We start from the raw sequence: 20150 nt of genomic DNA, 5'->3' as shown, positions 1-20150 counted from the left end.
TATTCGTTCGGTCGCCCTATGAAGCCTGATCTATATTTTGTTGTACGATGGTGCCGTGTGCCTAAAATAATGAATTGAAGACCGTTCATTTTGTATTTATCATTTAAAAAATAACTAGTGAAAATAGCAGATCTACAAGCACACAACGCCTCGCGGTGCGAGGCGTTGTGTGCTTGTAGATCGGCTGTTTTCACTACTTTTGTGCGACAGCCTTGTATGATGAAGCAGGGCTTTACTTGGTGAAAAAACATACAAATTTGAAACTTGGAGATACGAGGTTTCTGCCCGACAACGACGATAACCATTATACAAGCTCGCAACGCGTCAACCCATGAACGTGAACTTGTAGATTGGTCATTTTCGGTGCTCGTCTTACAACGGAGTATAAATTAACCATACGTTTTGTGAATTTCAGGTCATTGATTTTTTTTTCTTTCTTTTTTTTTAAGAATACATTGTATATTTTCTATAACTTGGGTATCGGTGAATAAATTAGCAGTGTTCTCATTTCTAAACAAAATTAATGTTACTTGTTTGCAGTTGGCATGGTTTTTGTCCACCAGCAGCACTATGAATGAATCGTATCATAGTAGCATACATTTCCTGGATATATAAACACCATATTTATCCCACGAGCACTGTATATATTACTCACATAATTATTCATTCACTGTAACATGAATGAGTAAGACAACAAATGAATGAAAGAATGAATGAATGAATGAATGATTTAGCCTAGTTGCACATCTCAGGCTCCGATTCATTGACACATATTCCTTGCCCTTGGAAGTGCACACGAAAGCCTCATCTGTGATCTCACACATTACATATCACCCTTTTTTCCACTCTTAACTTCACTCAGGTTTTCAGTTTTGCTTTTTTCAGGATCCAAGCTTTGCCCTTTTTTTGTATTTATTTTCATTTCCTTCATTTCAAGCCCTGCTCTTAGAAAATAACGGGGGCCCAACATGAGTGCTTCAGAAGAATGGGATGGGGATATATACAGGGGACAGAAAGGTTATCATATGAAGTGTGCGTGTGTGTGTGTGTGTGTGTGCGTGTGCGTGTGCGTGTGCGTGTGTTTGTGTGTGTGTGTGTGTGAGTGTGTGTGTGTGTGTGTGTGCGTGTGCGTGTGCGCGTGTCTGTGTGTCTGTGTGCGTGAGCGTGCGTGCGTGCATTCATGTGGTGAGAAGCTGGTGGAAGTGCAACCAAAAAGGGAAGTCGTTTTCCCTGGAAGCCCATTTCTGCTGCTGAGAAAAGGTTATGAATTAGGGGTTCGTTCTCTTGCCATTCCCACTTTATACCTCACAATTCTCGCAACTGCATAATCTGATATTTCTGTGCGGAAACAAAATGAGGTATTAGTTGCTAGATTAAAAACTTTTAACCACTTAAAACCCTACATACTTAATTGACAAATCTCTTTCGAAAATAGCTGAGCTACAAGCTCACACCATGATGTGTTGTAGATATGTTTTTGTTTTATTTGATTCAGTGGCGGTAATGGGCTTCCATAGGGTAACATTACTGACTGCTCAGTAGTTGAGTGGGATTGTGTTGTGGAGAAGTGCAAAGGGGGGCTGGAACAATTTGCCCCCCCCCCCCTCCTTTAAACAATGTGCAATGAAAGTATGAAATACAGTGAACAATTAACTGCATGAGTTCTTATTGAACAGACAACAATGTGAACTATAACCAAAAATACAGTTCATTGCAATACATTGTTGCTAACACTGTATTGCAATGAATCCTGTTTGTGCTTTGTACTGAAGTATCTAATATTGTGATATATTCCAACATGTAGTAATCAACACTTTTATTCTGAAATTGAGTACAAGAGATATAATTATTATTAAACACTAAAGGGGTAGTTAATAAAGGGATTAATATGAGTGAAACTCTCAAGCACCTACCCGATTCACCCCCCACAGTTTCAATCGTTTCGTTTGTTCCTTTAAAAGAGACAATAAAAATGATTTAGGCACATGCAATAAACGCTTTGTGTAATCCATTGCGACCTGGATTATAAAATGAGTATGTATTAGAACTGGTTAAGTATATAAGTATATATACCCTGCACATCAAAATGTCAAATCTTGATCATGAATTGATCATAATTTGGATAAAAAAAAAATATACATTAGAAGCGGACGTTTGGCTTAATGCTTAATTTAAAAAAGAAATGCATATTTGTGTGGCTTATTGATGAACTGTTCCAGTTGGAACGATCTGTTATTACTTGTCTGAAGCTCTGTACTGTGACAAATACAGACTCAATCTGTGTGTGTGCGCGCGCGTGAGTGTGTGCATGCGTGTGTGTGTGTGTGTGTGTGTGTGTGTGTGTGTGTGTGTGTGTGTGTGTGTGTGTGTGTGTGTGTGTGTGTGTGTGTGTGTGTGTGTGTGTGTGTGTGTGTGTGTGTGTGTGTGTGTGTGTGTGTACATGTGTGCGTGCGTGTGTGTGTGTGTGTGCTTGCGCTTGCGCGTGTGTGCGGTGTGTTTGGTTCAGGATTTTGAAACGGGGGAGTTGAAAATGTTTTCAAAGTGGACATGACACGAAAGGATATTTAACCCAACGAAGATGTATTTTAAAAAAAAGAGCATTGTAAAATGTAAAAAACTGTTGCGAAGAATAGAGATCACCTATTACTCCTCTTTAGAATGGATACATGACAATGTAAACGCAATATCATATTACTCTATCCTAAGGAATGCAACTGCGCACACATGCACAAGAAGAGAAGAAAAAAAATGTTTTTATGAAAATATATGTATAAATATATGACAAAATCTATTTAATTAGAATGCTATGCACCCTCATAGAGTTGTTATGGATGTTCTTTAAGCATTATGTAGACTAACGTTATAGGCAAATGCCCACATCTTCATGGGGAATGTAGGGGCTTTGTAGCTATATTATTATCACTCGTTTTCTTTCCTTTTGTATCGTCCTGGAGAGAGAGAGAGAGAGAAAAAAAACTAACGTGAATAATGTATACAAGCCTTTCAATCAGAGTTCATTCTGATGTGAAGATTATGTATAGATCATCTTACCCTGTACACCAGCTCAAAACCATTTACACAAATTAATAAACAAACATGTGACATACTGTACTTATTGTTGTTGTTGTTGTGAATGATGTGTGTTATACCAAATAGCCTACTGCCAGTCATACAAACATACCTAATGTAAAGGTGTTTACATACAATGTTACAAAGCAATAATGTTTTTGGAGCTGTGTGGAACACAAGCTCCCTATACGTGGCCGTGTGTGTAGGTATGTGGGTGGGTATGTGGGTATGTGGGTGGGTCTGTGGGTCTGTATGTAGCCTGTATGTAGTAACCCTGGGTGACCAGAGAGGTGCTGTTGAGTCTAGCCTGCCCTGAGCATCAACTGCAATACACACACACACACACACACACACACACACACACACACACACACACACACACACACACACACAGCTCCACTTCGAACAGAGGTTCGATTTTTAATAGTTTTAATAGGATAACATGCATACAGATGTATTCGTAATATAGCATATATCCAATTATTTAAATTCCCCCCCATATGAAAAACACAATAGCAGCCTATGCCATTTAACCAATTATGCCCTACTCGGCATTGGTTTTCAAGCTTTTTCATATCACGGTCCATTATTTATTCATCATTTGAGCTATGGATCACCATTTGATGATATATAGGCATAGGTGTTTGCATGTAATGTTACATAATAGCAATAATAGTTTTTAAATAGGTTTTAATGGGATAAAATGCATAATATTAGTAAAGGCATATTAATTGTTTAAATTCACCCATATGAAAAACACTTTAACAGCCTGCCACATAACCAGTAAATCCCTACTTTGTTGTACACAATGTACAGGAATAGTGAGAATTAAATGTGAAACAAAATTATTAATTGATAATGAAAATTGAGGGAAAACTGCAGTGTTTGTAAAATTCCACACAGCATGTTTGGAATTTACATAGCATGCCCAAAATAGGGCCGCCGCCAGCCAGGGGGGCTATAATGTGCTTAACGACTACTGTAAGTGGGTCACTGTTTATTATAAGTGTGTACACTAACGGTGTACTGTACAGTGTGAATGACGACGCGCCCTCTCCCTCAGCCAATCAGAGGCTGGTCCGTCCCTCGGATCACGCTGTTTACGCGGAAGCCTCTCGGGTTGTTTTGGTGGAGTCAGTCACAAACACGTGGTCGCTCCGATGGAACGCCAGGAGTGACAGCAGGTCGGGACGTCAGATCTCCCAAACTTTCCCACACAGCCTGCTCGTATTTTTGTCTACGTGGTGTTAGCGTGTTGCTGAGGACAGGCAGCGTTTGGACCGTTTGGACGGTACAGTCAGTGTTGTTGTTGTTGCTGTTGTTGTTGTACAGCTATAGAGACATGTCAAGCACCACCAGAAGTCAGGCTATTCCAGCCACCAGACGGGTTCTCATCCACGATGCGGCTCTGATGCCCCAGGATTACTCCACCACCCCCGGAGGAACCCTGTTCAGCACCACGCCGGGAGGTAATCCCAGCATATGGGCCGTGGAAACTATAGGGGGAAATACTAGCCTAACAATAATAAAGTCAAAAACGTTCATGAACAATGTGGGGAAAGTATAGGCTACTCAAATGTGTTTGTACTTGAGTAAAAGTATTAAGTCTGGAATTTATAATGTAGGCCTACTATTGAGTAATGGTACGAAAATGGAACAAACTAGTAGCTAAAGTTTTCATATAATTGTAGTGGAATAAAAAGTACAATATTTGCAGTGGAATAGAAGTAAACTTGTATTGGAAATGACAAATACCTAAAAACTTTTACCTATACAGTAATGTACTGTGGTGTAAATGTTAGTTTACACCACAAGTCCACTGGAGGTAATCCCAGCTGGGCCAGATGGTAGTGGACGGGGAAAATACTATAGTAGCATCATAATTAATTAACAAACAAAAACGTTAATAATGAACTTGTTACTTAAGAAATATGCTTGTATTCAGTAGTGAGTGTCAGCATTCAGAGGACCAAGGCTGTCAGGCCAGGCTGACCACATTATGTATAATTTAGACTAGTATTATAATTGTTGTGCAACAATGTTTTGTTGGTCCTGTTGTAAGCTTATCATTATGCACATTAACAGTAACCTTTTGCTACTTTTAACAAGTGACAAGTGATTTTGGGTGTTGTTTTCCAGACACCAAGGGCTCACTGTCACTTGACTGTTACCCTTTTTATATATATATTTTTTATTAGGATGAACACAATTAATTGAAGGCAAAATGCAAAACATAGGCCTATGCCATAGGAAATGTAAGCTTTAATTTAGGTAATTACTTTTTTCCTCTGGTATAGCTTGAGTCACACACACTGCTATTATGCAATTCAAACGTCGTCATGTGCTACTGTGTATTGGGATGGTGTTTTTTACTGGTGTTTCAGTCCGAGTGTGGGGAAAGGGTGCGTTCGGAAATGCGCACCGGACTGCGCGGGCGTTTATCGTGGGCTTGCCCAGGCCTTACGGCCTGGGCATAAATATAACGATTGCATTCACCACGGCTTCGTAACTCGCGCGGCGCTCCGCCGGCCGCGCGGCCCTGGCCCGCTCTTCGCGGCCACTCGCGCCTGCGGCGCTCGGGGGCGAAGAGCAGGACCAAGGTCCGCTGGCCTTCGCGCCGCTTGCAATGTCGTGGACAATAAAACGAGCGCACCCTTTCATACACTCTGACTGAATCACCAGTAAAAAACACTATCTCACTGTGTATTCTTGTCCCTATATAACCTAAAGGGGTAGACCACCCATTTTCAATATTGAACTATGTCATTAATATACCTTAGAGGAGTTGTGTGTAAATAAAAAAAAGTTCCCCCTCTTCTGTGTTGCCTAGAACTGGAGGATTGATTTTGGGGTTTGTATTGCAAATCACAACTTGATGACATCACACATTGTACTTTACAATACAAACCCCAAAATCAATCCTCCAGTTCAACACAGAAGAGGGGGAACCTTTTTTTATTTCCACACAACTCCTCTAAGGTATATTAATGACATTAGTCAATATTGAAAATGGGTGGTCTTCCCCTTAAGGTCAGTTCACTCTTTCTTTTTTTAATGTGTCTCCAAAACATTACACACATGGTGCCACAATCCTCTGAAACTAAATCTTCGGTGTTTGACACTATTACTGTTACTGTTACTGAAATCTTAAAGATCGATTGCTACTTATAAGCGACTGATTGTCTCATCCATCATCTTCCGTTTGATTTCTGCCCCCATGTGAATTCTGCTTCTGCCCACGACTTGAACTTCCTGCAACCCACAGGAACCAGAATCATCTACGACAGGAAGTTCCTCCTGCAGTGTCGGACGTCCCCGCTGGCGTCCACTCCCCCCATCCTGCCCGATATCCCAGGGGTCACCAGTCCTCTTAAACCTGACTGCTCCACACGGCCAGACACTGCCCCACCTCAGAAAACACTCCACAACAATGACTCAAACCACAGCCCCACGCCAGATGAAAGTTCAGGTACAGTAAATCATTGGCTCCCAACAGTGTTGTTTTTGACAGCAAATTTTGATTTAGTTTTAGTCATAGTCTTTTGAATAAAATGTATTTTAGTTTTATATAATTTAGTCACCCGAACAGTTTTGGTTTTAGTCTAATTTTAGTCGACTAAATATCATAAGATTTTAGTCGACTAAATCCACTGTTGATTTAGTCAACTAAAATGTATTTTGGCAGGCCTTGATGACATCGTAATGACTGATTTTACACTTGATTGTGTGCTAAAAATAGCAGATCAACAAGCTCACAACGCGTCGCGCTGCGACGCGTTGTGAGCTTGTAGATCGGCTATTTTCAGCACGCAACACCTGAGAGCAACCAAACATAAAATGACTCTCTTCTCCACTAGTCCCTCCCTAACGTTTTAGTCTAGTTTTTATTTTGTTGTCGAAATAGTCAATATATTTAGTGTTAGTTTTAGTCATCACAGCTTAGTTTTTATTTTGTTTTTATTTAGTTTTCGTCAGTGAAAAAAACGCAGTCGACAAACATTTTTCGTCATAGTTTTAGTCGACGAAATCAACACTGGCTCCCAAACTTCTCAGGTCGAGACCCTAAAGAGAGATTAGACGCTTGCCCGGGGACCCAAACTAGTGAAAACTCTACAAGCTCACAATGCGTGTAGATACGTTTTCCCACAGAGTTCAGAAAATATTTATATTAATTATTTCAAGCCTGGAGCCAAGTCATACAGGCTCCTTGTGAATCGTGACCATAAAACATTTGATTCTTTGTCAAAAGGTATTTGAATATTCGGTTTTCTAACTGTGGAGGCGAGGAGGGAATCTATCACGGGTTTGGGTAAAACGTTCAGGCCCCCAGGCTCGCAACGCAGATACACTTAAACAACACTGAACTAGTAGCCTACACATTATTATGTAGTATTAAACTACACCTAGCAGCCCTCATCTATATGTAATCTACTAATCTTGCAAATAATAATATGATTAAACACACACTTAAGAAATATACACCATTAGCCTGTGCTTTACAATACACAACAATTACAATGACTTTGGCAGAATTACGTAATTATTTACAGAATACAAATGATACAATCGCACAGAGTTATAGAGCTTTCTTTACCAAAGAAGTGTTTCAGTTTTTATTTACACGCGACCCGCTGCGTTCTATCTGCAGAGAAGAGCTTGACGGAAGCTTTCTCCCTTCGCCTCCCTTCTACATCGTGAGCCTGTTGGTGAATCAGTGACTGGGGACGTGAATGTTTTACCCAAAACTGTGATAGATTCCCTCCTCGCCCTGTGGAGACTGTATGTGTGTGTGTGTGTGCATTCGTGTTTACTAAATTGCAGCATTTTGTTTTTCCAGATGCCCAGTTTGAAATGGATATTTGAAGAATCGGCTACAACATGCCTTGCTAAGCCAGTGGACACAGTACTTCCTACTGTTCTTATTGTGTGTATGTGTAAAATTACAAACTGCACAAGCTGTTTTATTTGTGCTGTCAGATGTATTGGTGTTTGAAATTTCTGTATTTTGTAATAGTACAAAACTATTTGTAGTTATCAATGTATGTTCACATTTGTCTGTATCAAAATAGTCTGTGCCAATTTAATGAGCACTTAACTTTCAACTTTGACTATTTTTGTCAAGAAAGTGACCAAGGGTTGAACGTAACAGTTGAAAATTACTTGTACAGTATTTTTATTTATGTATGGAATGATGTATTAAGCATAAATAAAATCAGCGACGGAGTCCCAACAGAGTCAGAGACGTGTTTCCACAAGGCATTGTGAGTAATAAACTGGCAGAGTAGACGACAGTGTAATAACAACGTTTTCAGAGAAAGACATCCATTTCTATTGACATGAACACATACTGGAAATATCCTCAGGTTTTAAAAGGTGTCATGGATAGATCCCAAGGCTATTAAAGTTGATCTTTGTGTAAACTAAGGTTTACACAAAGCCTTAGTTTACACAAACTAAGGCTTTGTGTAAACAAAGCCGTATTAGTTTGTCCTGAGCCGAAAATGGCAGATCTAATGATAACAGATTTACAAGCTCACAAAGTACTGCATTGTGACTTGTTTTTCTGCTGTTTTCAGGGGCTTTTTTCTGAGGCTTCAACGTCAGAGTTGAAGCCAACTTCAGAGGCTCTACGTATAATAACAGTATTCTAAGGTTGGCCAGGAATATCACTCCAAACACTAGCCATGTTTTGTATGGAGAATATACTGTAGGTTGCTGTGGGCTGAGTGGTGGCCGGTGGACCTTTATGTACATATGTACATACAGTATGTAATTTAGTTTTTGTTCATCAAATGTGTGTATATGTGTTGCATACAGGGCTAGGGTGTTGCATTACAAATTTCAGTGTGAGCTGACTAAAAAAAGTATTATATTGTCGTTGTCGGGTGGAAACCTTGTATGTTCAAAACCGTTTGTTTTGTATTCATCATTTTAAAAATGATTTAAAACTAGTGAAAACAGCCGATCTACAAGCACATGCTTGTAGATCTGCTGTTTTCACTACTTTTGTGCGACGGCCTTTCATGATGAATAAGGGCTTTACTGTGCGAAAGAACGTGCAAATTTGAAAGTCGGAGATACGAGGTTTCCACTCGACAACGACGATATCTTATCCATGGTAATTTGAAAGGCTTCCTTCTGGGTTCAATGACATAAGATGTATTTTCTGGATAATTCCGTTGCTTCAGCTAGATATTTGCCTTTCTCTCCACGTGTTGTTATCACGACCGAAGTTGTGACTTGTATCTTTAAAAAAAAGTAAAGTAAACAATTATGCTGCAGATGTTTCCGAGGTGTGAGGACTGAAGAAGAGACCCGAGCAAGCTGCACAGTACTTCTCTACATAAAAACTGCAATAGAAAGTACCACATCCCCTTAAATCTAACCTTTTTGAGAGGTTAACACAGCCACAACAATTAGTATGGAGATGCTATGCTCGCAACAGGAGAAGTTTTGCCATCGTAAATAATGTTTGTTTTTGTGTGCTGTGTGTTTGTTTGAGGTTAACCATAAGTCCATATTCTCCTTCCTTTCCCTCAAAAAGGTTTACAGCTGTGCCAGAGCTAAGGACAGAGAGAAATGGTCGAGCAGTTCTGTCCACGTGTGTGCTTATTTCCTTTGACCGATTGGATTTTGTTTTTATAAACATTTTGCAGTGCTGGCTGTTTTGCCCTGTGTCCTTGAGCAAGACACTTAACCCTAACTGCTCTCAATGAGCAAGTGTGATAATGGGTGGATGTAATGCACATTGTAAAAGACTATATAAATGAAACTATAAACATGCACCATTTTATGTGTGAGTGTGTGGTTTATGATGAGGGTTTACTTGTTTAAGTGAACTGACCCCACCTTGCAATCAAGACACATTACACCGATATAAGAAATAAATTAGGAAAGTATTTATTTCATGCTCAAAATTGCATTACAAAATACATTGCAGAAAAAGATAAAGCGCTTAAATTACAATTGTTAATTTACATAAGTCATTGGCATGTCTTCAAACCCTATGGAGACACACACAAAAATGTACAGGAGTCTGGTCATTTTGACTACAGCTTTCCTTTAGTGCATCTATCATCTTAAAGAATCCTAAGGAGCAGTGTTAATAAATACATTCATTCTGAGAACTACCCATAAGTATTATTTGCGTGCGGTCACCATTTAACACCCATGATGTTTGTTCCCTGCTACTGTATATCCCGAACCCAAAGCCCAGTGTCCAGCAACAGGGTGCAATGTTGCAGCGATCGGCTCTAGCCTGGTGACACACTGGCCATCTTTGTAAAGTGCATGTGCTTCCATGTTGGGCCCTGAGTGGCCCAGTGGCTGGCGAACGCGACAGGCCTGTGTAGCCAAAGGCCATGTGGCTTCTGAGTCTCAGACCACGGTCAGCCTATGCGTTAGCAAAAGCAGACACAGTTCTCTGTAGACCTATAGGTATAGGCCTAGTAGTGGCGTTACAAGGATATAAGATCCCTTCTCAATGACAGCCACACTCCTGCACCACCATACCCTCGTGCTGCCTCATCACCATCTTTCCGTTCTCGAAGTACAGCATGGACAGTGATTCCAGGCGGGTTGGCACGCAGGATGGGCATGGCACCTTGTCGGGGTGGTGAAGCTTGAGAAGACTCTGCATGTATGCGTGGTTAGTCGGCGTGAAGGTCTCGTCGACGGGTGAAGGACAGCTCCCCTCGCAGCGGTAGGCGTTGTAGCGCTTGGGGTAGACGATCCACTCGCTCCAGCCCAGCTGGTCAAAGTCCACCCACATGTCCACCTTCCTGCAGAGGGGTCCCTCGCTCTTCTCCTTCTCCGATTCCACGGGAGCCGCCCCGGCCACTCTCTCTTGCTCGTGGCCGTGGTGGTGGTGCCTCTTGGTTCTCCTGGGCTTGGTCTCGGACCCTGTGGCCACCTCCCTGTCCAGGGTGACGTATTTGGACTTCTCTGCCGTGTGGATGAGGGTTGTGGCTCGCTGGCCCATGGGGCTCTGGCTCTGCTTGGAGAAGACCACCATCATGACCCGGTCAGCCGTGAGGTGCTCAACCTCTTCCTCGGCCTCGCTCTCCTCTTGGATGTCCTCCTGTGGTAGGGGTGCGGGGTCGCCCTGCCCCAGCCAGCCGAGGAGCAGCCCGGTGACGTCCATCACCTTCCAGGAGGAGGGCGAGGTGGTGGAGCTGGGCTTGGCCACGACGCGGCCCAGGAACTGACTGTGCTCCTGGCCCCTCGGGGAGTGGTAGATGTCCACGGTGGCGTGGGCCGAGCGGCTGAAGGCGGGCAGGCGGATGCGGAGCTCGGAGAGCTGGACCGCCTCACTGGCAGCGATGGTGGACATGTCGAAGGTGACCGACCATCTCTCGCCGTTCTGTTGACAACCTTAAGAGAAGAAAAGAAGAAGACATTAGTTTGTTGTCCATATTTATGGGCAGGAATTATATAAATTATACATTTACAATTATCAGCATTATACAGTGTTAAGATATAAGCATAGGTAGTTTTGTATAGTAGGCTAAGATTCATAAAATGAATGCATTTGTTGTTTTCAATTAAGAAACATTTAAACTTAAAGTTAACTGTTGAACTAAATTAAATGGACATATCTATGCTCAAAAATTCTAAACAGGACACCTGAATACATAATAATTATTATTATTTTAGATTAAATAACTTACTTTCAGCAACAAGGCTGACCACGGAGTCGGAGTGATGCAGACGCGGGTTATCCTCGCTCTTGGGCCGGCTAGCAGCGCTGGTAGGATGAGCCGCCTGCCGGTCCTCGGCCAGCAGGGTGCGGTAAAGCTGCATCATGTACATGGGCAGCCCGCCCTGGGACTGCTGCTGCTGCTGCCCGGGGCGTCTGGAGGCGCCGGGCCGGGGAGAGGAGTGAGCCAGTCCCCGCATCCTTTGGAGCAGCAAGTCCTGCTGGCTCCTCGGGAAGCTGTCCGTGCCATGAGGGAGACACACCAGAGCCACCAGAAGCACGCAGAGGAAAGTTGATCCTGCCATTATTCCAAGTTAGCTCCAAAATGCGCAATGAAATCCAAAATAGTAGTAGGCTAAGTAAGTCACAGCAATGATCCAAAGTAGGATATTCCTTCAAGTGATGCAGGTAGGTATAGATAGAAGAGACGCGGAGAGGAGAGGTCCTTGCCTTGTCTCTGTCTGCTCTGGACTGATGCTGTGAGGTGAATTTCATGGAGTTATGGTCCTACCTTATATACACCCATCATTTATGGACATCAGTCAAAGCCACGGGCCTTTGAAGCGACCGTGTGATCCATGGGAGCGCAATTGGACCTCAAAGGGTTTGCTCGTACCGAAACCAATCGGCCATTGATGACGTGTGAAAACTCTAATACGGCATGATTGTCGTTGTTGTGTATATTAGGGATCCTTTTGATAAGGACACATGACAATAATATTAGTTAAGCAGATTATAGCATGAACACAACGCACTGATTAATTGGGGACATGCGTTAGGGAGTTAATCATTATTTTTGGAAACCCAACTCCTCCTGAACTAATAATTATACGAGCCCATTTGCTAAATAAAAATAGATGTTGACTTTTCTTAATGGGACTCATAATTGACATCAATTTTCACAGGATCTTCTCTCGTGTGATTATTTGTTTATTTATGTTATTTATGTTCATGAGACTTATCATTAGATAGCCTATCATTTGTTATCATCATTCATAATCTTAAAAAAGATCAATCTTCATATTGTAGGATGCTACTTTCATTTTTCTCAATTTACAATTTTATCCAAAGTGACTTACAATAAGCAGGTAATACATCAATATAATAATTCTCTCTAGTTTATAGGCAAGTCAAGGCATGTTTTAAAGTTTAAACTGTCCATAATGGCTTTGATTTGATGAATGGAAATATCGGATTGAAAACTGCACATGTCTAATAAATGTAACCTATAGGCCTATTACCATCAAAAGGTAATTCATAACATTTTATAAACTATATTTTGTTTTGATTTTGTGCGGAAATAAGCGTTAATGTAATAACAGGTTTCACTGATTCAGAAAGTAATATTGATAAATAACATGCAGCTAAATATTGTCTTTGACAGGCAACATCTGAAAGGAAAACTCAAGTTATTAAGTTCTTATATTTGTATTATGACTCGTCGTGGACACTATGGGGTATATTTGGCAACCATAGGCACGGGTGCCAACATTGGCACAGGGGAGAGTGATTACTGGCACCTTAGCATAAATGTGAAATATTATAGCTTATATAGGCCTACATAGAAATATTGAAAATATAGTCAATTCAACTAAATTCACCTCACACACACGCAGTGCATTCAAACTCTGAACTCTGACTGACTGGTGAGGGAGTGAGTCAGGGAGACAGTTTGCTCTATGAGTCCATTACAATGTCCTGATGTGAAAGAAAATATTTCAAAAGAAGAAGGAAACACGTGTTTATGGAAAATCAAAATCAGTTGGAAATCTTATTTTGATGTGGTGTCATAATTACATTTTATGAACACAACATAAAATAAATTTATTTTTTTATGAACAAAATAAAAACGACAGCACCTCAAAAAGGTTGCAGGCCCCTGCATATAACCTATAATTTATATACAGCAATAATTAAAACTGTTTACCCATGCTGCAGCTTACCCATGCTGTTATTGTGAAAATAATAATAAACAAATTCAAATAATATTGTTCTGTCCAAAACAGAATGTACCTTTGATTTTGACGATGTGTGAAAATATCAAAAAGGTCACAGTTACAGTACATTGTCTGAATGAGGATCAGTCCACTGTCCATTAATAGCTCTTTAGTTTTGCGACATCAAACGAACTTGCTTGATCCCTACTTTGTTCTCTTTTTGGTTTTGTTTGATTAGGATGAAAGAATAGCCTCTTACATATAGCTTACGTAGGCCTATAGATTAAAGTGGGTGAAACTAACCCTAACCCTTTTAACCAGTAGCTTTATCATTTTGACGTCCAATAAAAATCATTTGATTATATAGAGACAACGTGCATGTGCTTTGATTGATTAGACTGTGTACGTCTGCACTCGTTATAATTGGTTCAGCAATTATTAGGCTACATAGGCCTATAGGCCTACATGACAATATTTCATAGAAAGTTTTGAGTACGGCTATGTAGGCCTATGTGTCTTTGCCAGCTACGTGGGAATATTATGCCAACAGCAGTGGTTCATGATGTAGCAATAATAAGGACTTTCTCAATAATTAACGTGCATTTTGGCCGCGGGCCCTCATGATTTTGTGTCAGGCAGGGACCCTCGCCTGCAATGTTTCACGAGACTTTTGCTTTCTATAGGACTAATGTTATATTGGCCTATATACTACACACACACACACACACACACACACACACACACACACACACACACACACACACACACACACACACACACACACACACACACACACGCACACACGCACGGCAGGTAGGCTGCTACACCCACGGTATTCACTCAGATAATGCGTGAATGCGCGCGTCTACACTAGGCCTACAGCATTGGTTCTCAATTAGCTAGGCCTACTCTGTGGGTTCCTTAGAGGGGTCTAAATTGACATAGTCTACAAGTCTGTAATATTAGTATACACAAATATAACAGTAGGCTATATATAGCCTATAAACGGAACCAAATGGATTTGGTTCCATTTGTCTACAGCACCACATGACATCACCTGCCTGGACTGCAATGGAAACAAGCTGTAAGCTATTTGCGTTATCCTTTTGATTATGGTGGATCAAATATGTATTAGGTCTATTTGATGACCAACAAAGACATCAATCAATCAAAGCAGTAGCTAGTATCGGCTAGTGAACTTCAAGTGTGTAGGCCTACATCTGACTATATCATGTGACAGTTGGTGCCACTTCCAAACACTGTGGTTCAAACAGCCATCAAAGGCCTGCATAGGTGTTGATCCTCTGGTGTTGATTACTGTACTTACACAATGTTTAGGCATTGGTGCTTTACTTGAGTATTTCCAATATTTTTACTTCTCCATGCACTTCATCTCGGATCCATTATTGTATAGGCCTATTTTACTCCACGAAATTAGTTAGGCTAGTTAGGATAGGCCTACTTTGTAGATTTTTATTATTACAAAACATGCATTAACCATAGGCTATGGGCTACATTTAGGCCATTTGAAATACAAGCTCATAATGTAGGCTAGATCTGATATTTTTATACATTTGAAAACTTGAAGTGCATAGGACATTCTAGCCTACTTTAAGTACATTTTGAATTTTTATGCCAATACTTTTTGCAATGGAAACAAGAAAGCTAAGCTTTTTTGCGTTATTCTTTTGATATGGTGGATCAGAGATGATCAATAGATCAATCAATCAAAGCAGCAGTAGTGTCTTTGTACATGTGCAATAGTCATGTGACAGTTAGCCTAGTAGTGCCACTTCCAAACACTGTAGTTCAAACAGCCATCAAATGCCTGATATGTGTTGATCCTCTAGTGTTGATGAACCACGGATGATAGGCCTACATATGAACCACGTGACAGCCATCAAACTATCGGTTATTATGAGCTCTTTATTCCAGCGGTGTGCTGTGGAGGTAGGCCTACTGCATGGCTGGCAGCTCAGTGCTGGTGACGTGTTGTTTAAGTTGAAACTGTTTTAAATTGCAACTTTAAAACCACCGTCCTGATAAGGCCTAGTTCTAGGCAGGCTGTGTGATGCGCAAAATAACGCGGCAGGGATGCAGCCAGTAGGAGTTGGCCAGTCTCTGGGGTCCATGTCGAACCTCTTCAGACAGCTGACCGAGAGCGCGTGTTGAAGACGGTGCTCCACGTGATGTGATGTGACACTTATTTATTTTTCTTTAACTCTATGGATGTGACCAGTGACCAGTCCAGGACAGGACATGCAGTAGCCTACATGTTTGTGTGAACCCAAAAGGAAATTGGCTGCTGTGAGTGAATACATTTAATTTTCCGTTTACATCCGAGTGTGGGCCTAGTTGAGTTTTTCCAAATCTAGTGGAAACCCGTGGTAAAAAATATATATAGTAGCCTACCATGGCATTAGCTAATTAAAACAATATCCTGACCTACAACTACAACTCTGTGTAGTGTCGTTCACTAGAAACATTATTTTCCATTCAGAGATTATACCCTGTCTAAAGTCTAGGGGCTCTTAAGTCTGACATGATTTTGTAGGCAGAGGAGAACTTTTGGGGCCAAAAGGCCCCAGCGCCCATGAATCTTTTTACTATTTTTACTATTTACTAATTTGTTGACAGGAAAGTGGTAGAATTATACTTTAGTCGTTATTTTTGTCTCAGATCTGTTGAAATAGCGAGGGACACATATTGACAATAAATCTGCTTGGAGGTCTGACTACAAAATGATGTCACGGCTTAAAAGCCCCTTGAAAACCACTGTCAACAAGGAATATAATCCCATTTATCCAGCAGGGGGCAGTATAATTCAACCATCTGTTACATAATCAGGCGTTACTGAATACTAGACGCGCGCGCGCGGGTTTTCTACATTTCTAAATTGTCATATACAATACTAACAGTATACACAAACATGTGTTTACTTTACAGCACCACACTAATGACATCAGCCTACACCTGGACCGAAATGGAAACAATCTGTAAGCTTTTTTGCGTTATCCTTTTGATTATGGTGGATCAGAAATGCATTAGATCTATTTGATGATCAACAATGACATCAATCAATCAAAGCAGCAGTAGTCTATAGTGAACTTCAAGCTTCTCAACAGTGTGTAGGCCTACATCATGTGACAGTTGGTGCCACTTCCAAACACTGTAGTTCAAACAGCCATCAAAGGCATGACAGGTGTTGATCCTCTGGTCTTGATTACTGTACTTAAGTAGGCCTACAATTTTGAGGCATTTTCTTTACTTCAGTATTTCCAATACTTTTACTTCTATGCCTACTCCACTCCAATATTATGTAGCCTACTTTTACTCCACTATAATAATTAATTGAATAATTAATAATTGAAAACTTTAGTTAGGCCTATAGCCTACTAGTTAGACTACTTTGTTGATTTTGATTATTATTATTACAAAACATGCATTAACCACTTGATCAGCCCTATATACATTTCGGCCATTTGAAAATAGCCGATCTACAAGCTCATAATGTAGGCTAGATCTGCTATATGTTCATATTTGAAAACTTGAAGTGGGACTTTCTGCACTGTGAGTATTGTTCTAGGGGTAGCCTACCTTAAGTACATTTTGATGCCAATACTTTGTACCTTTACTCAAGTAGGCCTATACATTTTGAATTCTGGACCTTTACTTGTAACAGAGCATTTCTACATTGCAGTATTCATACATTTACCAAAGTAAATCATGTCAGTAAGCCTTTTTCCACCACTGACAACAGGCCATTGAGTAGGTTGCCACACTCGAGTAGCAGGTAAGGCAGGCTACATCCACGCATCCAGTCAGAGAATAACCTACAGTGCACCCAACATCAGCACAACACTAATGACATCATAGCCTATAGACACCTGGACCTGCAATGGAAACAAGCTGTAAGCTGAGCTTTTTTGCATTATTCTTTTGATTATGGTGGATCAGGATCAGATGTATATTTCGTGATCAATAAAGATCAATCCATCAAAGCAGCAGTAGCCTCTGTGTACATGTGCAATATAGTCATGATGTGACAGTTAGTATAGTGCCACTTCCAAACTCTGTGGTTCAAACAGCCATCAAAGGCCTGATAGGTGTTGATCCTCTGGTGTTGATGAAACACGGTCGATACATGAACCTCGTTACAGCCATCTGCCATCAAACAATTCTTGAGGTACTGCATGACTGGCAGCTCAGTGGTGGTGATGTGTGCTGTGTGTTGTTTAAAGGGGAAGACCACCCATTTTCAATATTGAACTATGTCACCTTAGAGGAGTTGTGTGGAAATAGAAACAAAGTTCCCCCCCTTCTGTGTTGCCTAGAACTGGAAGACACATTGTACTTTACAATACAAACCCCAAAATCAATCCTCCAGTTCTAGGCAACACAGAAGAGGGGGAACTTTTTTTCTATTTCCACACAACTCCTCTAAGGTATATTAATGACATATTTCAATATTGAAAATGGGTGGTCTTCCCCTTTATGTTAAAACTGTTTAAAAATGCAACTTTAAACGAACCACCATCCTTATGATGAGGCCTATATTACCGTACCAGGCAGCCAGGCAGTGATGCAGCAGTGTGGGTGCTGCCCAGTCTCTGGAGTCCATAACCTCTTCAGCCAGCTGACCAAGAGCCGTGTTGAAGACGGTGCCCACGCGATGTGACACTATGGATGTGACCAGTCACCAGCCCAGGACAGGCCTTCGCTTACTGTGAACCCAAAAGGAACTTGAGGCTGCTGTGAGTGGAATACATTTCATTTTCTCTTTACATCGGAGTGGAGTTGAGTTTTTCCCTTTATTTGTTGTACCTTGCTCTTTACTGTACTCTGTTCTTTTTTATTCTTTTCATACTTCTCTGTAACTTTGTTGCTGTGCTGCCTCTGGGCGACTGATTTTTGCCCTTGGGATAATAAAGGTGTCTATCAAATGTAGTGGAAACCCGTCGTAAAAACAAACAAAAAACCCAAAAAACTATGAATAAATAATAATAATGATTATTATTCTTTCGTGTGTAGCCCCAGCCAATAAACTGACCCGCAAACGCCCTGCCAATCGAGCTCAGCTCTATTGGCACAGTGGTTTGTGTGTCAGACTGGCGAGTGGGAGAGTGGTGTACGATTCACGCTCCTGCGCTTCACTACAATCTGGCGTTGTCGGCAGGATGAGGAGCGTGCTATCCTTGCGTGAGGGACATGAGGGACGTTGTGTGCGGTGGTCCGCGGCGTGAAGTGTGAAGCGCGAGGACGCGCTTCCAAAGACCGAGGGGGTGATTGTAGCCCCAGCCAATAAACCGACCCGCAAACGCCCTGCCAATCGAGCTCAGCTCTATTGGCACAGTGGTTTGTGTGTCGGACTGGCGAGTGGGAGAGTGGTGTACGACTCCCGCTCCTGCGCTTCACTACACGTGTATCATCGTCCTTGGTGATTGGTTGACGACATTCTATTTCACAAGATTTCTTGTTACTTAGGGGAGGCCATGGGGCTGGCTGTCATTATAATCTGTTTTGAGAAACTAAGAGGTTTCACCCACAATAATCAGCTCATGCATGCATGGCTAAAATGAAGTAGCCTGTGTTTGTCCACTGATTGTCGCTGTTGTATCATAGTAGCTGCAGAATGTAATCCCATTTATCCAGCAGTTAGGTGAAGACGTGTGTGCGTGCGTGCGTGCGTGCGTGCGTGCGTGCGTGCGTGCGTGCGTGCGTGCGTGCGTGCGTGCGTGCATGCATGCGTGTGTGTGTGTGTGTCTGTCTGTCTGTGATTTGTACATAAATCATGATGATGAGAAGTACGCGTCTCTGTTGATGTTCCGTGGTTAAACACTCACAATAAAAGCTGAACTCATCAGATGTAGTGAGCACTTTGCTGGAATTAGTCTCGGTGGGTGGAATTGATGCAAGGACAGTCACCTACAGAACAGGAGAGCCCATGGCTGAAGCAGGCACAAACAGCTTGTGTTGTTGTCAGTCTGATTTGAATTATTATCATTTAAATTGCAATACGTGTTTTGTTTTTAAACAGGATTTGGGTGTAGAAGTAAAAACGTCCACACTCTTCAGATGTTAGTTTGACTTTCATCAGGGGTTAATTTGTAAACTCTGAAGGTGTACAAATGTAAAGGGTCCATTTGGTTACGTGTATGCAGTCTAGGATTTGGTATGATGTTGATCATCTAGAAAATGCTTCACAATTTGCTTTGGCTTAGATCAGTGATTCTCAATCCTTTTTAATTTCAATTTAAGGACCCCCAGTTTGATATGCAGATGTATTTATTGTCCTCAGTTTTGATTGAACTCTGAGAGAGTATACAAATGGGACCAAATAGACCCTTATGGGGTCCAGATGAACCATAGGGTCCATTTGGTTCCTATTAAAGGTAAGTGATATGTTTTGGTTAAAACAAAATGTTTTCGTTAAAAGGTTAAAGCAC

The 20150-nt window shown here is 41.3% G+C and overlaps 2 protein-coding genes across 2 annotated transcripts; one reads left to right on the top strand and one right to left on the bottom strand.

Annotated features, from left to right (window-relative positions):
* The first annotated feature begins 4230 nt into the window (after positions 1–4230).
* Positions 4231–8299, top strand: LOC308299394 (eukaryotic translation initiation factor 4E-binding protein 1-like). The gene is made up of 3 exons (XM_080743169.1): positions 4231–4538; positions 6335–6538; positions 7907–8299. Exons 1-3 carry the CDS (start codon positions 4412–4414, stop codon positions 7930–7932), a joined length of 357 nt encoding a protein of 118 aa, XP_080599295.1. The 5' UTR covers positions 4231–4411; the 3' UTR covers positions 7933–8299.
* Positions 8300–10549: 2250 nt separating this feature from the next.
* Positions 10550–11772, bottom strand: ndr1 (nodal-related 1; the record flags this gene model as incomplete). The annotated part of the gene is made up of 2 exons (XM_080743400.1): positions 11739–11772; positions 10550–11442 (listed from the first exon to the last, which is right to left on the bottom strand). The coding sequence occupies exon 2, from the start codon at positions 11399–11401 to the stop codon at positions 10550–10552; it is 852 nt and encodes a 283-aa protein (XP_080599526.1). The 5' UTR covers positions 11402–11442; positions 11739–11772.
* Positions 11773–20150: the final 8378 nt, after the last annotated feature.

This window comes from Nannobrachium achirus (assembly GCF_963921795.1).
Source record: "Nannobrachium achirus genome assembly, chromosome: 15".
In the NCBI taxonomy this organism is placed as follows: domain Eukaryota; kingdom Metazoa; phylum Chordata; class Actinopteri; order Myctophiformes; family Myctophidae; genus Nannobrachium; species Nannobrachium achirus.
This window is presented reverse-complemented; position numbering and strand designations above follow the sequence as displayed.